This window comes from Melanotaenia boesemani, chromosome 18, assembly GCF_017639745.1.
Source record: "Melanotaenia boesemani isolate fMelBoe1 chromosome 18, fMelBoe1.pri, whole genome shotgun sequence".
Lineage (NCBI taxonomy): Eukaryota > Metazoa > Chordata > Actinopteri > Atheriniformes > Melanotaeniidae > Melanotaenia > Melanotaenia boesemani.
The window spans coordinates 2378853-2405000 of NC_055699.1; the positions used below are offsets into that span (position 1 = coordinate 2378853).

Sequence of the window (26148 nt, forward strand, 5' to 3'; positions counted from 1 at the left end):
AAGTGGTCCGGACTGTTTTTACTGTGGTTTATTAGGAAACAACCCTTTTGTTGTTATTTATAGCGCTGCCATCATGACTCGGTAAACGTGTGTGTGAGCAGCGTAAACAGCACTGACCCATATTACATCTGCCAGGCCTCTGTTTGCAATAACTATGACGTAACTCTGCCGCTGGGTCTCGCTTGTGCTCGGCACGTGTGCCCTGACACGAGCCCGTTTGACAGCCGCACCAAGCGAAGCAGTGGGCACGTGACAGGAGGATAGAGCACCGATTTGTGGCGTCGAGAAACTGTAGTAATGGACCCGAAAATGATTTCAAGTGCAATAAACGTTTATTTGATGCACTTTAAATTGTGAAAAGAGAAGTTTATCACTCCGCCACGGTGCTTATAGTTCTTAAGCAGAAGCCCATTTAGTTGCTAGGCGACAAATAGCAGCGTGAGCTGGCTCATTAATATGTAAATTAGCCAACTGTTAAGCGGTTACTGATTTTTTTAAGACTTTGTATTTCTGTTTTAAAAGCACGCTAAATACTAAGAAAATCTTTGCTATTTGTTTCTTTTTTTAAATTAAAACAAAACTCATTAAGAAGCTTATTTGTCTGTTGGCAGTGTTTCATTTCGTTGTTAATGTTCTAACAAAAGTATATTTATGGTGGTGGTGAGAAAGTAGACCCAAACGTTTTTCATGAGGGTACCTGTCATATCAGCTGAAAAACGGTACAAAATAAACAAATAAATATATAAATATAGGTTATGCTAGCTCCCCTCCCCGCTCTGTCTTTCTAGCAATGCGTCACTTTCCCCCCGCTTATTTTTCCTGAGTCACCGCTGTGTGGACCGACGGTCTCCCGTCTCTACGTCCAGGGTTCTGGCTCCTGTCAGGCTCTATGACCCAAGTGGCTTCCAGACGTGTTGCCATGACAGGTGAGAAATATTTATGGTCCTTTTTTAAATCTTTGTGATTTAGAGGTCATGAAATGGGTGATAATTTTGTTTGTACACGGTGTTACCACCAGACAAAGAAGATAAAAGGGATAAATCCTATTTTTAATATAACAGTTTTCTCTTTTTCTTTTGCAATGCATCATGATATATTTTCTCTTTATACAGCTTATTATCGTAAGTTGTTGTTCTTGAAAGGATCAGTAGCTATAATAGGATTTTTAGTCTGGCTTTATTGGTATAAAATATATGTAATGTCAGTATGTTGGCATGTTGTGCATTATAATTAAATCAGATTTGTTTTCGTATTCAGTACTATATGGTCATATTTACATGTTCCACTACAGCCACGTTGACTGTGGACTATTGTAAGGGATGCTCTTTAACCCTGATGATTTTATTCACTAGTTCAAAATCTTAAAGTTTTAGTCGGCTGTCACATATCACACACATCAGCTAGAGTCACACCTTTAACTGGTGATTCTGCTGATCTTGGTCTGTGATGTAATTTTAACTTGAGATCAAACAGAGCCAAACCCATGGGATGCTGAAGACTAAGCTGAGATTTGCATGTATTTGCATATCTACCATGTTGAGGACCTTTTTATAGCTGTCTCTCATATGTTTGCATGTAGACAGTGGTTGATGGATGCCTTCTGGTGGCTTTCATGTCAATTTGATAGAATTACATTTCAAAAGACAACAGGAAGAGGGCTGAAGGTTACACTCAGGGGTCTTACACTGACACTTGACCCCAAAAGCAATACAGTGACTGACAGAAGATTTATTGTATTAAGGTACCCTTACAATTGCTAGCTTTCAAGCCACTTCCGTATTGATAGATACAGGAGTAAGATTCACCACCGTAGCTTTACATTTTTAATCGTATCTGCCTTTTGGTCAGTGCTGCATGAATCATGTGTTATATTTGACTCTAATCACAGCTCTGGTGCCACCTCCTGCACTGCCGCTCACCAACAGACATCCATCTCCTTCTCGATCACCATCCAGCCCTACAGGTAAACATCTAATACTGAAATCTTTTCATTTATTCTCAGTGTTTCTTAATCCATATTATGGCAGCATCAGGAAAGCAGGTATGCTTCAAGCGTGTGGAAATTTTAATTACAGTCTAGAGTCAGCTCAATAAGCCTTAATTTTTGTATTATTTAGTTGTTTACCTTTTGTTAGATGAGAGAAAGATGTTTAGAGGAAGCATCCACTTTTTACATGTTGACACAATTTAAGAAAATCTTAAAGGTGCAGTGTGTAACAAAATCAAAGATCAATGACAGAAATGTATATATATATATATAAATAAAAACTGTGTTTCTGTTTGTGTTATTTTACTAAAATAGCTGTTATGTTTTCATTCTTTTAGAAAAAGCCATTTATATCTACTTGCTGTGGGTCCACATACATGGCAGCTGCCATTATAAATAACTATGTTGTCTTTGAATGGATGAATACAAAGAATTCTGTGTGTGAAATGAGAATAATCTGAGCTTTACAACTACAGTACCGACGTATTGATGTTCTGATGGTTTGCCATACTATCAGAATGACATACCCTTAATGTGCATGCGCAAATGACCCACCACTTCAGCATACCTCCAGCTACTCAAAAATTATACCGGCATACGGCCAACTGTGAAGCCACTAGCGGTTAGTTTTTCTTTACTATATTGCATATTAATTTCACATTGCTCAAGTCTATCTCCTATATGACTAATGCTCAAGGGAAACTTAACCCAGAAGAAGCAATGAAAGTGTATTTATACTGCAGTTTACTGTTAATTCTTTTGCAAGTGAAACCATCGAGTTATCAGCACCCAGCTCCTTCTCCCTAACTGCATGAGATTAAACATGTAATGTTTAACTTTGAAATTGATATTACTAAATCAGATATTAAATACCAGTGTAACCCACCTATCAAAACACGTGGGTATACATAAGTCTGCCATTTTGAGAAAGTAGTCTAAACTGACAGATAAGGCTATAAATATGGACTTGATTCTTACAGGGTATACCAAACCCATGATCCTGGAAGTAATTTCTACGCCCATGTTTATCATTAGATTTCAGTAAGTCTTACACACTGTACCTTTAATGAAACGTCTGCAACATAGTTTGGTTAGAACATGACAGGATGACAGTATTGCAGCTCCTTTTCCAGCCATCTCTTTACAGCTCCGTTTATAGTGGCCTGTTTTAGGACGTGTCATGGTTTTCTTGATAAAGTAGCACTATGTAACTTTCTGATGTTAAAAATATGTGTTTCTGACTCATTTTGATGGCACAGTGGAATTCATTATGCACGTTCCTGGAGCCATCATTACCTAGCAGCGTTCTAAGGATGAGAAGCTACACTTCCCAAATTTGTATTCCAGCCTGGAACCACACGTTACAGCTGAGTTTCACTTTACGCATCCCAGCATGCCATGCCATGCCACGCCATGCCACGCCATGCCACGCCACGCCATGCCATCAACTGGATATCAACACACTGGGTGTTTTGAACGCTCAGTATGGCTGATTTGTAAAAGAATGGCAAGACGACATTATCGGAGGGAGATAGGAAAAGAAAGAGATAAGACAAGAGTCATCATCAGACTGACTTTTACTGGTTGGAGAGCGCTGAAAGTAGAGGTAGGATGCAACATGGATGCCATAATTAGCCGTCGATACGGGGCACCTCACTGAGAAAATCTGCCAAAGTAATGTAGCACTTCTTTAACATGGCTTTGCTCACTCTTTACTACATTTTTGTCACATTTTTGCAAACATAATGTATCAGCCGTTTTTAAATGTTTAATATGATGCAATAGGTGTAACTTGAGAGCTAATTGGCAGCACCAGAACTATGTTTCAGCTCTTTTTTACTACTGCTACTGCTATTTGTACTCGATTAGTTGGTGAATTGAATATCAGATGAAGATGTAAGGATCTTATTTGTGGGTTATTGCAAAGGAAATGAACCACATTGGGATGAGTAATAAATGTTCAGCAAAGTATGATGTTAAAGTTTTGAACATTTTTTTTATTCATCAAGCAAAAAACTAGATAATGCCAGGTGAGCACGTCATTATCAGTGCAAACAGCTTTAAGTGTAGACATCAGCTTCTTTTACTGAGATCTTACCAGGCCATGCCTTTTAGCCAAGCTGATACTTAAGTGGCCTCTGCTGGATAAAAAGCAAAGGTCATATTCACACCTAATAGTCCACAAAGCTCATTATGATTGAGCATTCAGTTTATGTGGGAGTTACAACATTCAGCTGGTTCCAGTTTGCTTTCACACTGCACCCAGCCAAACAAACCAAGATCTTTGATTACATTATCTTGTATTTGCCAGCGGCGTTTTCTGACGGAGAAGACGTGCAAGAAAACTTGTTCATTTATTGTTAAATGCAGGATGACTTCAGTTTCCATCACATAAGTTGTCATCCATTTCCTGTATTTGGTTCATTTGAACCAAACCAAGGCTTACAGTTTTAGGTGATTCCAGATTTTGTTTCTGATTTGGCACCTTCTCAATCGAACCAGAATTTTCAAGCCAGTGTACTAGGATTTGATTCCATAAAGCTGGTGTGAATGCCCACTTTGTTTTTTTCATTTTGTATTAATGGTTTAATGTAATTGGAAGTTTTCCCATGTTCAGAGAGTTTTGAATGTTGAAGAATAAGTGACAGCCCAATTACACACACACACACACACACACACACACACACACACACACACACACACACACACACACACACACACACACAGAGACACACACAAATTACACCCAATAACCCATTATATCCTATAATAGAACATACAGCCAGCAACTTGAAAACTCAGACTGATCTCAGAGTAAAACAACAAACTAAGATAAAAACTAGTAGACTGGTAAATTTATTCTTAAATCCTTACATTCCTCTTATCTGAACTCTGATCAAGAACTGTTGATACCAACCTCTTTCAGGGACTGTGTCGTCATGCGTTATGCTTTGAGGTTTATTAAACTTACGTAGTAGCTAATTACTTTCTCGAGTTGAGTAAACTGTTTAACTGTATAAAGAGCAAGAAGAAAATAGTTTAGCATGTCCAGTGCTGTGGTACAGGGAATGCAGATGATCTGAAGTAGAAGTTGGATATAATAAAAATGAGGAGGCTGGAAATTTTACCTGCGATCCACCGATGATCCAAACATCTCTCTGGATGAAATATTTTCAGACCAACATGGCCCTAAACAGAGTGACAGCATTGCGTATTCAGAGTTAATGGGTTGCATTTAGTGTTTATGAGTACATCCAAATATGTGGCCCCCAGTACTAAAGGTGATTTTTTTTGTTCCTCTTAATTTGTTTGAAATGACTAAAGAACTCAACGCCATGTTGTTCTAATACCTGATTCACATTCCCTAAATGTACGAGGCAGACACAGAAATAAAATATGACATTTTTAACTATCTGCAAGCTCCTGAGCTCATCTCTAAATATTTGCTTCACCTGTCTCAAAGCTCCCGGCTACATTTAGCGAAAGAGCGACAGGAAGACAGAGAGAAGACACAAGGTATGTTCAGCTGTCCAGCTGGCGGAGCTCCGTGGGGTCTGTCCTGTTCATCTGTCTCTGGCACGTAAACACACACACACCCATAGTGCTGGTGGGTGTAGGTAGATGACCTCATTCTTTTCAACATCATGTTTTACAGTTGAATATTCATTTTATTTATTTAAATTATTCAAGTATTTATTTAGATAATGGGCAATAACATTTAAGGAAAGTGTTGTAGCATCGTAGTGTGAAAACCTTTGTACCTCAACTTTTGGAGATTTGCCTGCCTTACTTAAGGATAGAGAAGAAGAAGAAAATCAGTCACCCTATAGTAATTGTACTGACACACTATAACAGATATTTATAATTATCTTTAGTAGAGCCACATTGGTATTTCAGTTTCTGTAGTCTAACCCAAACTTTCTTCATATGCTGGATATGGTGTTTATGTAAAAAATAAAAACCTGCTCATTCATATTCCTGTGTACATATCAGATGTGGGTGCAGTATAACAAGCTTTTTTTCTACACGACTGAGAAAACCTACACACACTTGTTAAGATCTGACTTTTGAGTGCAGTGGGAAAGCGTTTAATAAGCATTCAGGTAAATAACTGCTGTGGTTGTAATTATCAGCTTCGGCTCTTATTGGCATAGATGGAAAGTCAACACCTGCACTAATACTCACTGCTGCAACAGGGGCTATAAAAGCTGGAAAAGGCCACTTTTATTTGTAGAAACACATGTTCACCAGCTGTAACATCTGACATGAAGGTTCAGAATTTGACAGCAACAATTTACAGACCAAAAGAGACAAGATTGATCAATTTTGTCATCTTTAGGACAGTTAGCAGCTCCCTCTCAGACCCACTGAGGAAAAGAAAGAGGGAAATGGACAGAGCAAAGGATAAGACAGAGTCATCATCAGACTGACTTTTACTGGTTGGAGAGCGCTGAAAGTAGAGGTAGGATGCAACATGGATGCCGTCGATACGGGGCACCTCACTGAGAAAATCTGCCAAAGTAATGTAGCTCCTCTTTAAAATGGCTTTGCTCCCTTTTTCCTACATTTTTGTCACATTTTTGCAAAAATAATGTATCAGCCATTTTTAAATGTTTAATTTGATATAATAGGCGTCACTTGAGAGCTAATTGGCAGCACCAGAACTATCTTTCAGCTCTTTTTTGGTACTGCTACTGCTATTTGTACTTAATTAGTTCAGTATAAAATAATAAACAAGTCTAATTAAGTCATAAAGCAGTGGCAATCAGAAAATTCTTTATTTTGTAAAGGTTGCACCCTTTTCTCCGGGGGGCAAAGTGGTACTTTCTTGGCCAGTTCTGAAAAAACTGCAGCCTCCCAGTTGTCAAGTGGAATAGTTTTCTCAAGAGTGGATAAAATTTTCTATTACTTGCAGTAAGAAAGGATATAACCCTGTAGGTGTTGGAGTTTTTAAAGTTTTTAAGGCATATTGTAAAAGAGAAAAATGTTAATTCTGAACCGGAGTTTATGATGGCAGGAAATTTACTCATCTAGTTTCATATTGTGGCATCACAGGTTGGCAGCCGTAGTAGATTCCATAACTTTGTCTTCCAGTGTTTCCCCTAGGGTTTTTGGCTTTGGGGCGGTGGGTGGTGCAGCGTTTGATGACAGCCGTTTCACATATCTGCCATCTAGCAGTGGAAAGTGGTACCAGGTTTAAGCTCTTTCTTGAATCAGTCATGTTGCGGGTTCAAAACGGCCACTGTGTTGAAATCCAGTTGCTGGTGTGAATTTGTCTTGTAAAGCAAAACACAGCTGTAATATGATGCCCTAGACCCCAGGGGGTCACTGAGACATTGAACATTGGAGCCATTAATGTCCACAAACTGTCCCTATTTTAAGGAAAAAAGTAAGGCTGTATGTTGTTCATTTAACTTTGGCTTTATCAAAGGACAGGACTCAACCAGAACACATTATATATGGTGAGAATCTCACTTTTGAAAGCCTAAAACCGGCATGGTTTCAGCACAAGGTGGAGCAGGGGGGCCACCGCATTATGAATGAAGGGGGTTCCAGAGGAAGCAAGGTTGGGAACCACAGCTCAAGACTGAAGAAAAAAAAGTTGTGTTTTGTGGTTTCATAGCAGGGATACTGCGGAGCAGCGATGGCTCTAGAAATGTGCATAATGAATGTCAGTTCTGTTCAGAAATAAGCTCCATTAAAACTTTAGACTGACACATAAAAATCTTTGATTTTAATATCTTAAGTTGTACAGATTTATGACTGCAGTTTTCCAGATAGTTTAAAATCAAAGTACAGCACACAGGAGGACTGGGCCTAGAAAAGTGAAAAAAATTAGCTTCAGATTGAGACTTTTTTTGTTTGGATTCTAGATTATATACATACTTTCTGCGTGTGCAGAGCTGTCGCAGGTGCTGCAGGATAAGGAACGTCGTGTGCAGCAGCAGCTGGAACGCCGTGCTGAGGAGCGAGGGAGGAAGATGGAGGAGCAGAAGAGAAAGGAAAAGCAGCGCAGGGGAGCAGCCGAGGAGAAGAGACGGCAGCAGAAAGAGGCTGAAAAGGTCAGAGGTTAAAGCTTACTAATGATGTGTTTGTATAAGAAGAGATGAGAAGACAGGATGGCACTCAGGCTTAAAACTAACACCGGTAGTTTTTAAAAAACGTTTCTCTCCTACCTCTGGTTTGTAGCTAAGAACTTTGTAAACCATTATATAAAAACATATCTGTTCACATGAAAATGCACAGACAGGGTGTATCCAACATATCCAACATTTGTATCCTTGGCTTCAAGTTTTGTGCCATTGTAGTGTTTTAATATGCACTCCATAACGTGCCCTCACACACCCATTAACACACTCCTAATATAGTTGACAAGATTAGCAATAGTTGCTATAGATGTTAGCAAGGTTAGCACCAGTGCTATCCTGGTTTGGTTTGGTTTGCTGTTGCCATGTAAACAAAGGCGAGACCTGAACTTATTTCTGATGTTAAACCAGATGCTGATGCACTATTAAAAACTGGGATGCAAACATAGAAAAATCTGCAGTTATCAAAATACCGATTTTTAAGTTCACAAGACTTTCACTCTTTGTAGAGAAATAAAGCTTAAGTTGGGTAATGATAATAAAAATGTTTTCCAGACAAGGTGAAGTTGTACTTATTATTTAATAGTTGTGATTAATATTTAAGTTGTGGCTTGTTGATTTATGATGTGAACCGTTAGTTGTTAATTACACTAAATCATATGTTTTATGTTGTTAACCATTAAAACAAAGCGCTGAAAATGAGCTTATCAAGTCAATAAGATTACAATTCTAATTTAAATAAAAAATAACCCATCTAAGTAAGAAGCTATTTAAAAAATGTATCTTCCATAAGTGTAATTTTTCTAATATCTTTTCGTTTGTTAGAATATTCATTTACAATAAGCAACGTGTTTGTGGATAAATTTGTGAGTGAAACCAGGTGCATAACGATGGCAGCTTGAGTTAGATGTTTACATCCAGTCAGCTGTGAAGTTAAAGAATGCATCAAAGTATTAATATAATGCACAAAATATAAACTTTATAGATATTACTAAATGTTTAAAATAATTAATGAAGAGAACATTTGATAAATCAAAAACAGTTCAGTTGAAGGTCAGTGCAGTTATTGTGAATTATCCATCAGCCCTCAAAGCTTTTATGTCCTTTAATTAAATCAGTTCTCCTCCAAATGGTCACGCTATGTGTTCCTCCATCACCATCCTTCACCCTTCTCACCCATTTCACTTTCTGTAACTTTTACCAGTAGCTACTGTTGGAAAGAAAAACAGATTAAAAGCACCGTATCCCACCAGTGATCACTTTTACTTTTTCCTGATGTCTCTCTTAACTCTGTGAATTAGTTGTGGGGATGTGTTACTGAGTCAGTGTTGTTAGGCCCCACCAGAGTCTGAGCAAGTAGCAGATAATTCATGCAGAAGCTCTAATGACTTTCTGTTAGCTGACCAACTGTGTGCATTCAAGTGAAACATGAGAAGTTTTCTGCATGGGGTTTTAAGCCACACCACAGTTGTTCTCCTTGAGTTGGACCACATCTACAGAGGGATGTATTATGAAGTGAAGTCGTTGTCTTAGCGAGCTATGTTGGGCTTACAGTCGAGTTTTCAGCTTTAATGTGGTGGCTTTCTTTTTAATTGGCTTAATCGCCGTATTAATACAAGTTCTACTCCAGAGAAGTTTATGTTCAGAGAATCAGATTATTGTTTTTTAGTGATGAGATTCCAGACAACAACTTATGCAGAAACATGTCGTGCAGGATTGTTTTGCTGACATTTGACACCAAAAACACACTGAAAACACACTGAAAGCCCTTGATTGACACTAAATTAAAGTCAGAGCTGGTTATTGGATTTCCATGTTGATTAAATGTTAATATTTTAATTTGTAAATTGAATCATAATACAACATGTAATCTATTTCACACGTGTTAACCTGAGTCGTAAATCACTCATTTTCACCAGAACTTTGTTATATTGAAAACTGAGACAATTCTCAACTGAGAAAACACATTAAGTACTTAACAGTTTTTTTTATTTTGTGCTCTCTTTTACTCTCTTGGTATTTTACATACATGCAGCCAAAGCTTGCACAGGCATAACTGGTTAGTATAGAATAGAAATACTTTATTAATAAATATTTAATAATAGTATGACTCATACTTAGCAGAGCCCATAAGCAAGAAAGCTTCTAGTACTAAAAATATTGTCTTTTGCCTCCAGGTTTCACATGTTCATATTCACATATCTGTTACAGATAATACCACCGCCTCTGGTTGAAGTATTTCTACTCTATGACCTCCATGGGTAGACCATGAGTGCTTGCCTGTTCAAAGCCAACAACACGTGCATATATACGGGGAAAAACTGTATCATTATAATATGGACAAAGTACTGAGAAACTGGATTACCAGCCAGAGAACTAAAGTCCTTCCATTAGCAGCTGATAATATTTGACCTGCACAGCTGCTCAGAAACATCAGACTGCAGATATAATGATGGAAGATCAGCTGTGATGTTGAGCTGCAGAGATGCATTCATAACCTCTTTTTAAGAGTCCAATTGAGAGCAAGAATCTAGTCTGCTCAGCATCTTCCAAGAGGGGTTTAAATTGGTTTAAATGAACCCAAAGATGTCCAATTTAAAAGTTTTTGGGAATTATTTTACTTATAGGGAATAAAAGTCTAAAGCCAGATTTTAATGCTCTGTTTTGACAGCATGATTCTAAAAGTATTTTAGAGACTTTGATCATAATAAAGTGGATTTACTATTAAGCAGATGTGATATTATCCTTCAGTAAATCAAGGACACTTTTATTAAAAGTGCTGAAATGATTGCAGAGATGATTTGAAGTGACTCTGTTTACAGCTTTTTCTTTGTGAAGCACAAATACGCTTCCTGCTCTGAATGAGTCATGAGTGGAGATCACTGGACGGAGGAACATAACTTCAGAGTGTTTGTCATGGTAACCTTGTCAGTTTGACCCAGATCATAAAAAACAGGAGCTTATTGAAATTCTGAGCAGCACATGGAGGGTTAAGACGTGATCCTCAGAGGTTCACTATTCACCAGTCACAGGAAGGGAGAGGGGGTTACTGTCACTATTGATTTGGAGGGGCTGTTTTCTCTCCCCCTGCATTATAAATGCATAACCTAATGATTTAATGATCGGATGACATCACCTTCAGCGTATCATGTGACATTTACTGGCACAGATTGGTGATGTCGGCTGTTATGGGACAAGCACATATCACTCTGAACAGGAAAAGAAAGCTACAGGATCAGATTATTGAGGGGAAAGTTGAGCCTTAATGAAAAAATAACGGTGGAATTACTACTCTTTACATCTGAGCTTCTCATTGGGAGGATTTACTGCCTTTTCTTCTCTCTCTTTAACTCTCTCTCTGTATTTTAGTTACAGTAAAAAAGGAACTTTCATTATTTGTTGTGTTCGTCTTTAATCATATTGCCTCAAATCAGATGTTTATCTACAAATGTCGTATTTTCCCACCAGTCACGCAGTAGATTGTTTCAACAGATATGTTCATAAAAACAAACAGATAAATAAACAAAAAACCTTTTTAAGGCTTTTCTATTGTAGTATTGTAGTATCATAAGTTTATTTGGAGTTTTTTTTAACAAAAAGATGATTATTTAGCACATTTTCTTAATCATACAGCTGTTATCTCTGCTGCAGTCCCTGCGTCAGGATTAATCTGTTTTATCAGTGTCTCTGATTGTAAATAAACTGTGTCAGGCTTTCCCTTTTATCAGATTTAACATCCAGGTTTAGATGTAAATTACTCATTTATGACTCATTCTGCTACATGTGTAATGTTTGTAAGTGGTAGATTAACACACCTCAGTGCCCGATTTGATAAATCGTTGTTTTTATGTATAAATATTGCAGACTGGGCAAAGTAATGAAGGAAAGTCTTGTATTTCTGGTGGGATGCAGCATTTTAGTCATTTTGGTTCTGAGCAGATTTTCTCAGTCCTGCATCAGGATGCATCAGAAACGTCTGCTGCAGTCTCCTAATCCACCTGCTTCTGTCTCCGTCTCTGATCTATGTTGCTATCAGCTCCTGTCCACGTCTGTACTCCCCCACCTTACTTCTGTCTCATTCTCCCTTTACATCCTCCCCCTTGCCTGTTCTGAACCACCCTATCTCCTCCCCCCACCTCCTCCTGCAGTTTGAGCGTGACTCTGCATGCACTTTCAGCAACCCCCTCCACAATGCTGAGAAGGGCCATTTTCCTTCTTTATATAGACAGTTTACCAAAGCAGCATATCAGCTTTGTATTGAGAACGATGCTGTGTGTACAGCTGCCTGCTTACAGCTGATCCACATGAAAAGCAGAAAGTGAATGATAGAAGCAACATTTAAAAAAAAGTAGACGAATTAAAATAATAAGCAATTAAAAAGAATGAAGTTGTAAATATAAGTAGAAACAACTATTGCATCATGCATTAAATAATGTAATTTATAAGTAAGCTCAGTTAAACTTAACGGGTCAGTTACTGTATACAAAATTTACGAAAGTTTAATTTTGTTCTGTTTTTTAATTTAGTTAAATGGTTTAACTGAATTTTCAGACCCTTATTGTCACTGAATAGAAAAATCACAATGACATATTTGACATTTTTAACCATATAAACTATGAACTTCATGTCTTTTGAGCAGAAAAAGTTCATCTATACATCAGAAAACTGTAATTCAAGTGAAGTATTGATGCTGGTAGCACTTTGAGATTGCCCTACTATGTAAAGTGCTTTATGAATAAAATGCATTATTATTATATTGTTATAATAAAAAGATATTATGTGGTGTATCTGCAGTTCTTAGACACCTTAAAGAGGATTACATTTAGTTTCCTAAGCATGTCTCAGCAGGTTTAAGCTTTTAGCCTCAGCAGGGAGTAATCTCATTACTTTTAATAACTGTTTAGGTGATTTAGGTTGTGAAAAACTGGTGTAAAAATTGTATAATGTTGGCACAGTATGCTTGGAACCACAGATAACATAGACCCCCCAAAATACAGGCTAGTATCAGTTCCATAGTCCAAAACAAAAATAAAAGGCCATGCTGAGGCCTTTCCATAAAAACTGTGGCATGTAACAGAAAACACCATGAGTAAAACATTTATTGACATTAACTGCTGACATTATGAAGTTAAATCTAGCAAAACCTTCAATGAAACAATTTTTCATTAGTTCCTCTGTTCATTTAATTTATGTGTCGGCTTTAAATGGTGCACAGAGTTGTCCGTCCATTTATTACACGTTTATGGGTTCATGTCGATTGGGCTTCGATATAATTCTGGAATATTTTCATACACTTGTTGTAGTTACAAAAAAGGTGATAAATATAATTCTGTATCTAATATCTTTTTTATCACCCTTTTCTAAAATATTACGATGCCGTCATATATCATAAAAAGGATATTCAGTTCCATTCTGTATATTGAAGAGCCTAAAACTGGGACTTTAGACCCTGAGGCAACCCTGAAATAAGGTATGAATTACCATCTCTATGAATATTAGATATATGCATGATGAATACTAGGACACTAGATTCATTATATCTGACAGTATTTTTAAAGTACCTTCAGTGATTATTGAAATTTCTGCCAAGAAAATTTACAAAATGACCAATGAATTATTTTAAAGCACGAGTCTGTTATATGACTTGTGCTATAGATATACCCATGTTTTGTTCTTTAAAATGAACACTAGAAGGGATGCACCAATGGTAACATTATTGGCCAATACAGATGTCAGAGATGATAATTTTGCCTGAGGCTATTTGCTGGTTTCTTTGATAATTTATTTTCCTTTCAATGCCAGTGTCAAATAAATATGCATTATAATGAACCTTTGAACAGTCTTTAAGCTCTCAGTCAGACTGTAATTAAGATTAATTCTTTCCTACCAATGTACAAAAAATCTTTATTAAAATCTGTCATATAACAAGATCATTTGTGTGAAATAGAATGAATACAAAATGTTTCAAAGGGCTTTGTACCCTCTAAAATCATTGCCATCGTAATGACTTTTCAAGGCTCACATGGCCAAAAAAAGGTTAATAAATTTAATCTGAGGAGAAAATCAGTGACTCACAGCAAAGACACGCCAGCTCAATCTCAGGCCCTGCCATCCATCCATTTCATCCTAGTTCTACATTACAGGCTGCTGTCAAAAAGCTGAATATTGTCTCATGTTGAAACTAGGCTCATAAATCTGTGCATCCATACATGCAACTGTGTGTTTTTACTCTTTTAAAAGATGACACACACACTTCATGACGCAATGTGCACGATAATGAAAATGCAACAAGGTAAAATATGACACATCACATTAAAGTTGGTGTGTGGTTTTTTAATTATTTGCTATGTGTTTATTTATTTATTTATTATTAATGTGTTTTTTATTTATTATTTTTTTTGTAGTTAGACCTGTATAGTTTATATACATAATATCTCCAAAGGAAGACATAGATGAAGGAGAAAAAACAGATGCAGCTGGTATCAATGTCTAATCCACCTACTCTGTCTGTATGTGTGTGTGTGTGTGTGTGTGTGAGCGCTGATGCATGTGAGTGTGTGTGGGGGGGTGGTGACGAGCTGCATTTTGCCCGTTCTGTGTGGTAAAGTGCTCCATGAGACAGACTCAGTCATTAGAGAGGGTTTGGAAGATCAAGGTATGGAGTGAATGAGAGAGAGAGGGAGAGGGTGGGGTGAACTGAATTGTGAGGTGGAGGAGAGAGAGAGAGAGAGAGAAAGAGAGAGAGAGAGAGAGAGAATCAGTGCTGGTGGAGGGAGCGGCAGATGGAGGAGAGAAGGAGCAGCTCTGCTGTTTATGTATCACTGGGTGACAGACGACTGAGCAGTCGAACGTCAGCAAACGGCAAACAGAGGAGTGTGAAGGGGACGCAGGGGCGAGGCCGCTGCCGTTGCATGCGGTAACCATGGCGCAGCCTTCTCCAAGCGCATCGCCCGGTGTCCGTCGCCGTAGCGATGGCTCTGTAAGAGAATGCCTGTTTTTCCCTGTTTCCGAACGCAACGAGCAGGAGCGACTGGAGGCCCTGGTTCGCCGGAGAGGTGGGGGTGCTGATAGACGAGGAAGAGGAGGTGGAGCAGGAGAGGCCCAGGATCACCTGGATAACAGACCCAAGCGATGGACATGGGGAGGACCTCCTGATGGAGTGGAAGGTGAGTAAAATGGGAGGTGGGGGTGTTGTTATAGTTGTGATGATCTCAGCTGGGGAAACCATGCAGGTGGATACTGGAAAAGATGGGAGATGTTTGGGGAGGAAGTCTGGAGGTCAGGTGGTAAAGGAAGAGGGGGATGGTGGGATGAAAGGGTGGGGACATCAGAGCGGATGAAGGCAACTGTGGACAAAGAGCAGGTGAAACAGGGAAGAAGAGATGGAGTGTGAGAGATGGGTAGCAGAAAGAAAAGGGTGTGGAGGCTGCAATGCAGGAGCTGCTCAACGCTTTGTCCCTAAACCTCTTCTGGGTGAGGAGAGACTGTGTTAACTAATTATCTGCAGGAAGTCTCAGGATGTGACTGGACATAATGACATTGTTATTGGCTAGTGTTTGTTGCTGTAAATGTGCTACAGGTGTGTGTTTGTGTCATTCCTCTGTTGTTTGATTTCTCTGCTGGGAAGCAGGTCTAATTCTCAGTAGATCAGGTGTTACACATTTAACCTTGAAAACAACAAGGCCGCACACAGAAACACCTGCAAAGTGCAACATGAGGACGTTTATTGTGCCAGCATGCATCTTAGATATTTTCTGCCTTTTTGTCCTCCACCTCACGTCTCTCTCTCGCCTTTTCTGGGATGTTTTCTGTCCTCATGTCTGCCGGCATGAGGCCACAGCGCCACCAGCTTGGCTCTATTCTGTGGCGCATTCATAATGCCATCAATTATTTACAACACCCATCAGCTGAGCTGTCCTGGCGCTGACCGGGGATCAGGGTCCACCCAGCAGCTCATTTGGCTCTAGCCTGGCTGCCTGTCAGAGTTGCTGCTCTGGGATCAGCCAGACCCAGAAGAACGCACACTGCAGCAGAAACATCAGCATCTCATCTTACAGCTCCACTTGATTAAAGGACACAGACTCAAAGTGTGTATTTGTGTGTTAGCAGACTATATTTTTCTCTGATCGTGAGGTAGTTTACTTAAACAGCTCGTACTGGTGGCAGATCCAAGATTTTTTTAACAGAATTATATCTTGACATACTTTATGTTCAAAAAGCTTTATGGTATGAAAAATTAAAGAAAAAATGGAGGCAATTGATTGGATAAGAAGAAGTTGACCCTTTGGAGCGATTAATAAGTTAGCTACAACAGGCTACTTTAGCATGATAATAATGCTAATGCAGAAAGGACCTGACTTTATAAACTCATCCTGTGCAGTGAAGCATTACTCACACAGAACGTTTGGTCTCAATCTGGATGCTGTGTCTAAAATATTAGGCTTTTATGGATGTGTTTCAGCCTTTAAAACAAACTGAAACTGAATATGTCTGAAACTGTTAGACAGTACAGTCAGATTGACTCTGAAAGAACAGACAGATTAATCCTAATGTCTCTGCTGATTCCTGATCTCTGCTTGTATCAGAAGGAGGTTTTTACTTCAGATACAGCTGCTTGGATTGGTGTGAACATTTTTGGTGAGCCATCTGGTGCTTTGTATCCTGTTTGTACTGCAGAAATCTAAGTACTGTTTGCATAAATTGCCTGTTGTATCAGTGTATTACCAACATGGACTGTTAAGACAGTACATATTAAACCACTAGTGACGGTCTGAACCCTCTTAGACAAGCTTTCTTGTCATTTGTCTTCAGAAATAGTTCTCCACATTTCTTGAAGGACTTTCCAGAGCCCTTCTTTTTATGTTTTCTGTATTTGATCCCACGCTGAGGTCCGGGTTCTGGGAAGGATTCATCACTCCATAGGACCTATTTTCGCTGATTTTCAGTCCACTTCTTGTACCTTTTCTCCTTATTTCGTTCCTTTATGAATGACTTCTTGACAGTTACCCAGCCATCCTCCTCATGTCCAGTTTCCTCAAATATTTTAAGAACATACTGCAGAGCATGCTGGGACATGCCAAGTTGTAGCTCTTTGGGAATTACCTTGTTGATGATAAACACTATTTTATGCTAATCTGTGTTATCTTTAGTATTTTTCATAGATGCAGCTGAAGAGATGGGAAGAGAGGATGTGTCTTTGTGACAGGCTGCTAGGAACAAAGAGCCTAAAGATACCATTTAAAATGGGTTTCTGTTTTACGTTATCTGTAGACAGAACACTGGTTCACCCCTTGAGTTTGGTGTCTTTTTGTAATGATTTGGAGGTCAGTGTTAAATAGCTTGAAAAACAAAAATATGCATTCCTCTGAAAATGATCAGGTACGAAGACTGGACTGAAAATTTGTGAAAAAGCAGGAAATGTCCAAGGAAAAACTGAGAAAACTGGAGAACTATTGATCAAGACCACTGTATGATCAGTCACCGTTGTTTGAAGTGAAGGGGAAGAAACTCTTAAGCTGTTTTAATGGTGTCATTTCCACCAAATAGATGTAAATTCTTACAGGGCTTCAGACTCTGTGCATGAATTGAATAAGTACAAATTAATGATTAAGGTCTGGACTGGCTAAAATCAGAGATGGTGAAGAGAAAATCTGAAATCTGGCAGAACTGTTTGGTCCAGGTGAGAAAATATGACTTCATGAGTTACTTTTAGAGGTAACATTACACTTCCTGCACATATTTAGTTGTTTACTTTAGGCCAGACGTCTTGTCTCAGAGTAATTGCTGCTGATGCTCTTTAGTTTAAACTGTTGAAGTTGCATTGTATTGTTGTTTTATCTGACTTGATAAGAAATGAATAAAAATAAGCTTTTGAAGCAGCGCCTCCTGTTAAGGATCTTGTGTAAAGTGTATTTTATCTTGTTTCATTTCTCTTTAGTGTGGATGAAGGCTGATTTTTGTCTGTCTGTTATGTGTTAGTGATACAGGTGTATGTGAATGCTTTGCTTTTTCCGCTCTGCTTTACCTGCTGCCCAGGTAACCCTAAGACCCCGCCCTGCCATGCCATTGGCTCTGCTCAGCCCAATGAGCTTCCTGCTGCTTCCAGTGCCAACCAGTCCCGTAACGGTACAGACCACATGACTCTGTGTGCCACGCCCATTCCACTTCCACCCTCAACCACTGCTGCATCTCACCTGCAGCTGATCCCGTCTGCATGTGTGTGGCCGTCTTTGTGTCGTCACACTGGCTGTAAAATCGTCCTGAGGTGGAGGTGTTCACGGTGTGTGTGTGTGTGTGTGTGTTTGTGCTGCGTTTGGTGGTTGTTAAATTGTTTTATCCTTCTATACTTGACATGTTTCTATTTATGGTTTCCAAAAATTAGATGGCCATTTTAAGCAATTCTCAGATTTGAAATCACTGAGAATTATTCAGCCACTGGCAAAACCGTTTCAAATCTAGATGATAGCTGCTCAAACTATTTGATTTTCAACATTAAATGATTATTTGAACATTTAAAAGTCATTATTCATCCCCACTTGAAATAATATAGAAATGTGTTTCCAGGTATGAAGGTGTATTATAGTAAAATCTTTGCATACAGGTGCACATGTTTCTCCTGCAGATTTTAGCTGCAGTTCTTTTGACTTTAGCAAGTCAGCTAGTGGGCTTCTGGTTTGGATCTCCCCACCTTCCCTGTCTACATATACACAGCCACCACCCCCACCCTGACCACAACAAAAGGCTGTTCCCCTTCCTGTTTTCCTGGCCCAGGGCCTTGTTTAGTGATGCATACATATAATTCTCAGCTGGGAACCCACTCTGTATAACACTGCCCTTCCTGACACACACTCACACACACACACACACACACACACACACACTCACTCTACTGCTCCCACCGTCTATGTTAACCCTAAAGCTATCTGTGCAAAGTTATTAAACCACACCAACACCCAGATCAGTGCACAAACAGACACACAACATCCAGCAGATATTTCCAATCATTACTGTCTCGTTTTACTGCGGCTGCTGCTCCAGACTGCTGCTGTGCTTTCCATGCTGCAGAGATAAAAAAAACAACTGTTTTATGTTATTTTTATACTTCACAACTAAGCAACATTATGTTTGTACCGTGTAATATAAATCTATACACACACAAGTATATATATTTTTTTTTTCTTTGTTTATATATATATATATTTAATATAAACAAGGCAAAGAACAGAAACAAACACGAACAGTCGAACTCTCGACCTTCTCTAATGTTCTGTCTGTCTATGGTCTTGCAGTAGTTTCAGTAAAAGTGACTGTTTATTGTTTTTTTTTAGCTACTCAGGTTCTTTTGTTCTTCTTCAGAGCTGCAGCATTGAAATCCTGCTACTAACGCTGTTCTCCTGAATAACAAACATTAGCAACATAGCCTACACCACCGCCTTCTACTGACACTACACAGCTCAGTCTATTCACCTCAGTATGTTAATGAAAACAAGCCCACTTCATATTTTTTTTTAAAAACTTTTTCACTGTTTCTTCAGATTTCCTTTGCTAGTGAATGGAGACCTGATTACTGTCACAGAGGAATAAAAACTGTATGCCATGTACTGTAGGTCCCTTATGTAGGCTTCACTGAAGGCTTTTCCTTCAGTCTAATAAAAATCCATAAATCAAGCTTAACCCCAGTAACACCAAGGTCGGGGGATTTTCACCCTGGTTTTTAATAGCAACTAGTGTTAGTGTTTAAGGGTTAAACCTTCAGGCTAAGTCTGGCTGTCTGTTGATGAATAAACATTTTTGTGTATGATATGAGTAGATATATATTTTTGAAGATACATTTAATTTAATAATAGTTGATTTCTTAAGGCATTGTAATTAATTGTAATTAATTCAATTTGTCAGCTGACCAAATTCATTATGACATAAGAGAAAGAGATTTAAAAGATTTTAATAACACGTCTCATGTGAAGGTCTGAGTTTAGTTTAGCTTTCAGATGTGCAAATAAAAAGGCTAATAAGAGCTTTAAAAAAAAGATTGTTTGATTTCTCGTTGTCTAGAAAAGTCAATGAAACATGTATGTTTCTCTTTACGTATGTGATCTACTCATCCTAATTTAGAAATCAGGTGTGTTGGTTTGGAGTATCAGCACACACTTTAATAATAAAAGAGGAAACTCATCATTTTCTGAGGTTTTAGTATAATTAACCTATTTTCTGTTCAGCCAAACATGTTTATCCAAACATTAACCTCATTATTTAATACATATTTTGGAAAACCTAAAATAAATGTGTAATCCCTCTTAGATAATTCACAGTAAACATGTCAATGAAAACGAAATGTTCTGATTTGCTGGTGTTCTGAGCTCCTCCTCTTCTTCTGTGGATGTTATTGTGGTGCTGTATGAAATATTTGCCTCTCAGTTTTACGGGGCTGCGGTGGCTGCTTCTGTATCATCATCCTCCATTTCATAATGAAGCAGTTTGCAGACAGACCCGCTGCATCTGTTTTGCTGCTTCTCTTCTGTCTTACATCACCGAGGTGAAGTCATGCAGCGGCTGCTCAGCTCACCGCGCAGCAGGAGCATCTTCTGTGTGAGCTGGCAGTCTGATTGGTTTGTGTTGGGATTTATTCAACATGTTTTATGTCGTCAAACAGCAGAAGCAGGAGTCAGTACTGTGATTCAGTCATACACATGTCTGTGGAAATAACTAACTTTTTTTTTAATCGGTAGTTGACTTCTTGACTCCACCCATGACGGATCAGCCAATCAACAAGCAGCTTTCTAACTCTTCAGCAGCCCTCCACTCACCAGAACGAGGTGAGATGTGGTCGGTTAAGATGTCGTACAGCAGCTTCTTTTTCCACCATGAGTTTCCACCTCTGTTCACGTAGACCTGCATCAGGGGATGGAGTGAGCCACATGACTTCGCTCCACCCATCTCTTCCATGTGTTTGACGTTTGAGATCAGTAATACTTAACAACATTTGAAGCTTGTTATTACCATATAAGACTATACAATAATTAGCAGCCATTAAAATCAAAACCCAGATGAACACACACCAAACTGAGAAGGACTCTTAGTTTTGTTATCAAGAAAAGATTATATTTTTTAAGGCCTTAATCAATATGTGGAGAGATATTAAAAAAGTCTCTAAAGCAGATAGTTAAGTGTGTTTGACATCAGTGGTGGTCAGTCTACAAGTAAATGATGTCTAGTATGTTCTTGACACAAAAGAAATAGTTAAAAATGTCGTATTTCAGGGGGGCGTGTAGCTCAAATGGATGAGCGGCCTTCCCATGTAGAGGCTACAGCTCCTGGCCGGCGGCTGCATGTCGCTCTCTTTGTCCCCCTTTATTTGTCAAATAAAAGCCCTTTTTTCCTTTTAAGAAATATTAGGTAAAAATTATTCATTTTTAATGGCAATTTATATTTTAAGACTAAACTACGTATTAGCAGATTTAAATGAACTCAACTGTTAAATCAACTGTATATTTTAAAATACAGTATACAGAGTTGAACCAAGAATTTTTTTAAATTTGTTTAATTTTCTTTAGTCGATCTTTACCCAGGAATGTCCCACTGACATCAAAGATCTGTTTTCCAGGTAGTCCTGACCAAGAAAAGAGAGCCTCACAACCCAAAATAAGACAATAAAGGCAGTTAAAGAAGAAAAGATAAAACCTATTTAGAAATTGATTGAAATAAATACAATTAAAAATAAATCTTTTTCAAGACATTTCCTGAATTCAGAGATAGATGGAGCCTACAGCCACGGCAGGCTGCAGGAGGGGGGATGTCTGCTCACATCCGGAATTACAAGCTTACAGTTTGAAAGTGGCCACGGTTTTTTATCCGTCTACAGAGGCCTTGATTAAACAACATTTTCTTTGTGCTTTGTGTGTTTAGGGACTGCAGATGGAAATTAGCTAAGAGATCTACAACCTGGTACAACCCGATCAATGCTGCTAAACTAAACTAAACTAAACTAAACTAAACTAAACTAAACTAAACTAAACTAAACTAAACTAAACTAAACTAAACTAAACTAAACTAAACTAAACGTTTATTAAACCATCTGACCACCCGGCGTCCAGCTCATGCTGATCATAAATCCTGGAAAAGCCGTGGAAAAGGCAGACAGGGCAGAATCTACCAAACCTGAGAGGAAAAAACTCGGGATAACAGTCTCCATTATTCTCCATCGATTTTTAGCCCTGAGCAAACGGTAGAAATAGAAGCTCTCTGAGAGGAACGTTTTATCATCTCCTGCCTTCCAAAGTTTTATCCATTGCTTACATGTATCTAACCCTTACTAATGGAATTAGTTTTTTGTGAGCTCATTTATTTTTTATATTGTTAATTAAAACACTGATTTATGTCTGAACACATAAACTTTGTCTTTTGAGAAGCTTATTCTGAAATTTGGTTTATGAAAGCTCATTTTAGAGCACAGAAACACACTAAAAGACCTTCAGACATAAAATAATAATTTGATATTCTGAATAAAACCGATGTGTCTCTTTGGGTCAATAGTTGGGTTTAATAGAAAAGGTTGACAGGGTCAAAAATATGTCTTTATAACTTATTTCCTCTGCTCTGCGTCAATGTGTTTGTCTTTTACTCCGTGTTGTGTTATAATATTTTTGTATGTTTGTCGGCCTGTGATCCGTCAGTGTCTTTTGTGTCTCATCGAACAGCTTCCCCCAATAATCACAGACCGTACAGGAGTTCCTCCAACCGCAGAAGCATCACTGGATTCCCGGAGGATGCGTCCAGAGCCAGAACACCGACGGTCAGCTAACACACACACGTAGACACACATCAACATACATTCCTACACCGCCTTTTCTCTGACAACAACAATGGCACGCCCCCTCAATCCATGATCCCACTACCACCCCGATGCTGACAAAGAAATGTACAAAGAAATAGTCTGTGGTTTATTGGCTGCTACTTCATTATAGTTAAACCATGTCAGCGGCAGAAGGAACGATCCTCTGCTGTAGTGTTGAGCCTTTTAAAACCCGGCAAACTACTTCAGGTGCGTTGAGCTTTCGATGAGACGGATGCTGCTTTAGTAAAACAGCTGCTATATATTTACGTCCCCATCTGGCTTCCTACTGTCAGATGCTGATATTGTACGACATACAGCTCTTCATAACCCACCATTACCATTACTGGAACATCGATGGTCAAGCCAGGGGCAGGATATTCCTCATCATGTTTTTCTTCTTCTTTTTATCTTTTGGCAGTTAAAATCTTTCTTGTTGATTCATCATCTTTTACCCATTGGTACTGTTTTTTTCTAGCAGTGCAAAAGCTGTAAGTTTTATTTAGCCTTGCTGCGCCCCCCCTGTTAGAACACTGGGCCCAGCCTAGGGGCCCACCCCCCAGTTTGGGAACCACTGCCCGAAACCAAGTTATTAACCTCAAAAAGCCTCTAAAACTTTATCCCAGATTTTGGTCCACACATAGCTGCCACATGTATAAAAACAGCCTATTGTCATAGACAATATTTAATACTTGTTATATAGGTGAGTGTTTTTAAATGAAAAGGCACATTTGCATGTGTTGGGCATCTTGTGTGTGGATAATAAGCAGACTTACCCAGAGAGGATCTCTGTGATGTAAATACCACCTTAAAACCATCTTTTTTAATAGCAGAGTCGTCAGTATTCTTTCTTAGTTGTAAAACATTTTCAAACCTTTCTCACTTTTAGTAAAATATTTCAGCTGCTATTAAATATTATGCTGATCTAATTTTCAGAGATAAAGCAAACAATTCCCAGCTTACTTTTTGTGCCACGAAACATCTTCTCTCATAAATGAAAGCAGCGCTTTCACTGCTGAGCCTCTGGGATGATTAGAAGATCCAAAGGAGATATTTACCTCCTTAAAGTCCTTGATTCACTTACAGCCTGCAGTTTCTTTTCTGGTTCATCAAGTACTGCCAGTGTCTTAATTTCTGTCTTTCTGCCTCGTCATTTCATGGTTGATCTCCTGTAATAGTGCTATTAACTCTATGGTGCACCTCAGAAAACACAGGTAGGATTTTTATAAACACCGTTATGAAACTAAAAATTAGTCAGATCCTCTAAGGAAGATGTGACATTGATGAGCTGAAGCTCTTTTCATCCGGACCTGCGTCCACACAGACGTCCCTCGAGCCATCAGATAGCTTTATTTTATTTATTTATGGAATAAGTTGTTTTACTTGATTTTAATTCTCTGCTGCTATGTTACACCACTAAACTGGGATTCACTAGTTGAATGCAACACATGTGGTGGATAACTATTTGTAATGTTTGACTTAAACCAAGGGGTTTAAGAGCAATAAGAGGCCCTTAACCCACCAACTGCTCCCTGAAATATGGCTGCCTACTCCTCCTAGTGATTGTAACTAGTGATGTAAAAGAGGACTAATGTTTTCTTATGATATGTACTGACAAATGAAGATTTCTTTAAAGTTGATTTGTCCTCAGTTTTATACGCATGTTTTTTTTTAGTTTTTTTTTTTATCAGATATTTGATCTCAAGTTTGACTCTCTGATCATTGTGTGTTTCTAAAACTTAATTCTTAATTCTTTTCTCATAGGGAGAGACACCAAACACACCAGTCCGTAGCGCTTCCTTCAAGGCCAACAGCAAGGGTCCCGCCACACCAAAGCGGTACACAAAACCTCACACATACACAAAAACACATAACTCATCTGGTTTGTAGTCCAGGTCACATGATGGGACTGTTTCTTCTCAGAGTGAGATCCAACAGGAGTCGGGCCCAGTCTCCCTGCTCCCCTGGACAGTTCCCCACCTCCCCACTCCGACAGAGAGCCACCACGCCCGGCACCGATGACCGGGGTCACACCGAGTTTAAAGGCCACAGCACCCTGGAGAGGAAATCCACCAAACCTGAGACTTCAGAGAAGAAGATTCCCAAATCCAGCAGCAGAGAGCTGAACGCAGGTCAGACCAGTTGGTACAGGGCAACAGTAAAATCAAGCTGTAGATATGCTCTGTTTCTACATACATGTTTGGTTTGTAATCTGATTACATATAATGGACTATGGTATTCAGTATTCAACATGAAGAAATGCATTTCTGTTCAGATGGATGAAAATGCCACTGCAGTAATGAGAAAGGGTAGAAATATCTGCTTGGATTTACTGTAACAGGTGACTGATAATACAAGGAAAGAACTAAGATGGTCATTTTTCACAAAATGTTTTAAGACATGAACCTCGATAAATACGACATATCCTCTTCAAATGTTTCACATCATTTCAATATGAAAGTTGATGAAAATAGTGTAAAGTTTTCACTTGAATGTGTTTGAAACAAAGAGCAGTTTTACCGTTTAGCTAGTAGTTTGTTAACTTATTCAGTACTTTGTTTTTCCAGTTTTCTGGCACACAGACAGAATTTATAGAATATAAATAAGGATTTTTATTCTAACCAGGCCATCAGATTCGACGTCTGTCTTTGTCCCAGAGTACGAACAAAGGGATCAATTTATTGACCCAAACATGTCCAACTTATGTCCCCGTTTAGCCTTCAGTACTGAGTTTTCTCTGTTTGATCAATTGCATCACAAGTCAAAACAACAACAAATGATTGATCTAGAGGCAAATTTGTTCCAGGTCAGGCGGTGAAGTTTGCATTTAAGTTGGACTTAGTTGTTTATGTGGATTTTAAAAGTCCAGCTTCAGTCAAACCAAAAAAAGGGAGAGATTTGGACTTTTCAACAGAAATGTACATTTTCTATTTTAATTTGCCTCAAAGTGAAAACATCAGTAAAAAGTTTTAGTAAAGACAAACTGACCTCACTGTGAGTGTGAAATAAAAGTTTCATGGACTCCAAATGTGGGATTTTCTATTAGTTAGTTAGAAATCTTTTCTTTAATAATAGATATACAACTCTAATAATTATTCATTAAAGAGGCATATCTGACCGTTGTTTAAAGTTTAAACAGCATCCACTTCTAAATTCACACTGAATCTGCTCCTAATTGTTTGAGTGTAAAATGTATTTTATAGGAACAGCTTTTTATGTATAACTAAATTATTTTAAAAATATTTAGT

General features: G+C 38.5%; 1 protein-coding gene across 6 annotated transcripts in view; it reads left to right on the forward strand.

Annotated features, from left to right (window-relative positions):
* Positions 1-630: 630 nt before the first annotated feature.
* map7d2b (MAP7 domain containing 2b) overlaps positions 631-26148 on the forward strand; it is a 36376-nt gene continuing 10858 nt past the window's right edge. The window contains exons 1-9 of one of the 6 annotated variants that reach the window (XM_041968661.1): positions 635-926; positions 1889-1963; positions 7889-8049; positions 15098-15239; positions 18109-18198; positions 20799-20885; positions 22743-22861; positions 24665-24738; positions 24824-25032. In XM_041968661.1, coding sequence (XP_041824595.1) covers positions 890-926; positions 1889-1963; positions 7889-8049; positions 15098-15239; positions 18109-18198; positions 20799-20885; positions 22743-22861; positions 24665-24738; positions 24824-25032 — 994 coding nt within the window. In that variant the 5' untranslated portion in view covers positions 635-889. Of the gene's footprint in view, positions 927-1888; positions 1964-7888; positions 8050-15097; positions 15240-18108; positions 18199-20798; positions 20886-22742; positions 22862-24664; positions 24739-24823; positions 25033-26148 lie in introns of all 6 variants that reach the window. The other 5 variants (XM_041968662.1, XM_041968665.1, XM_041968663.1 and 2 more) reach the window with 5 other exon arrangements.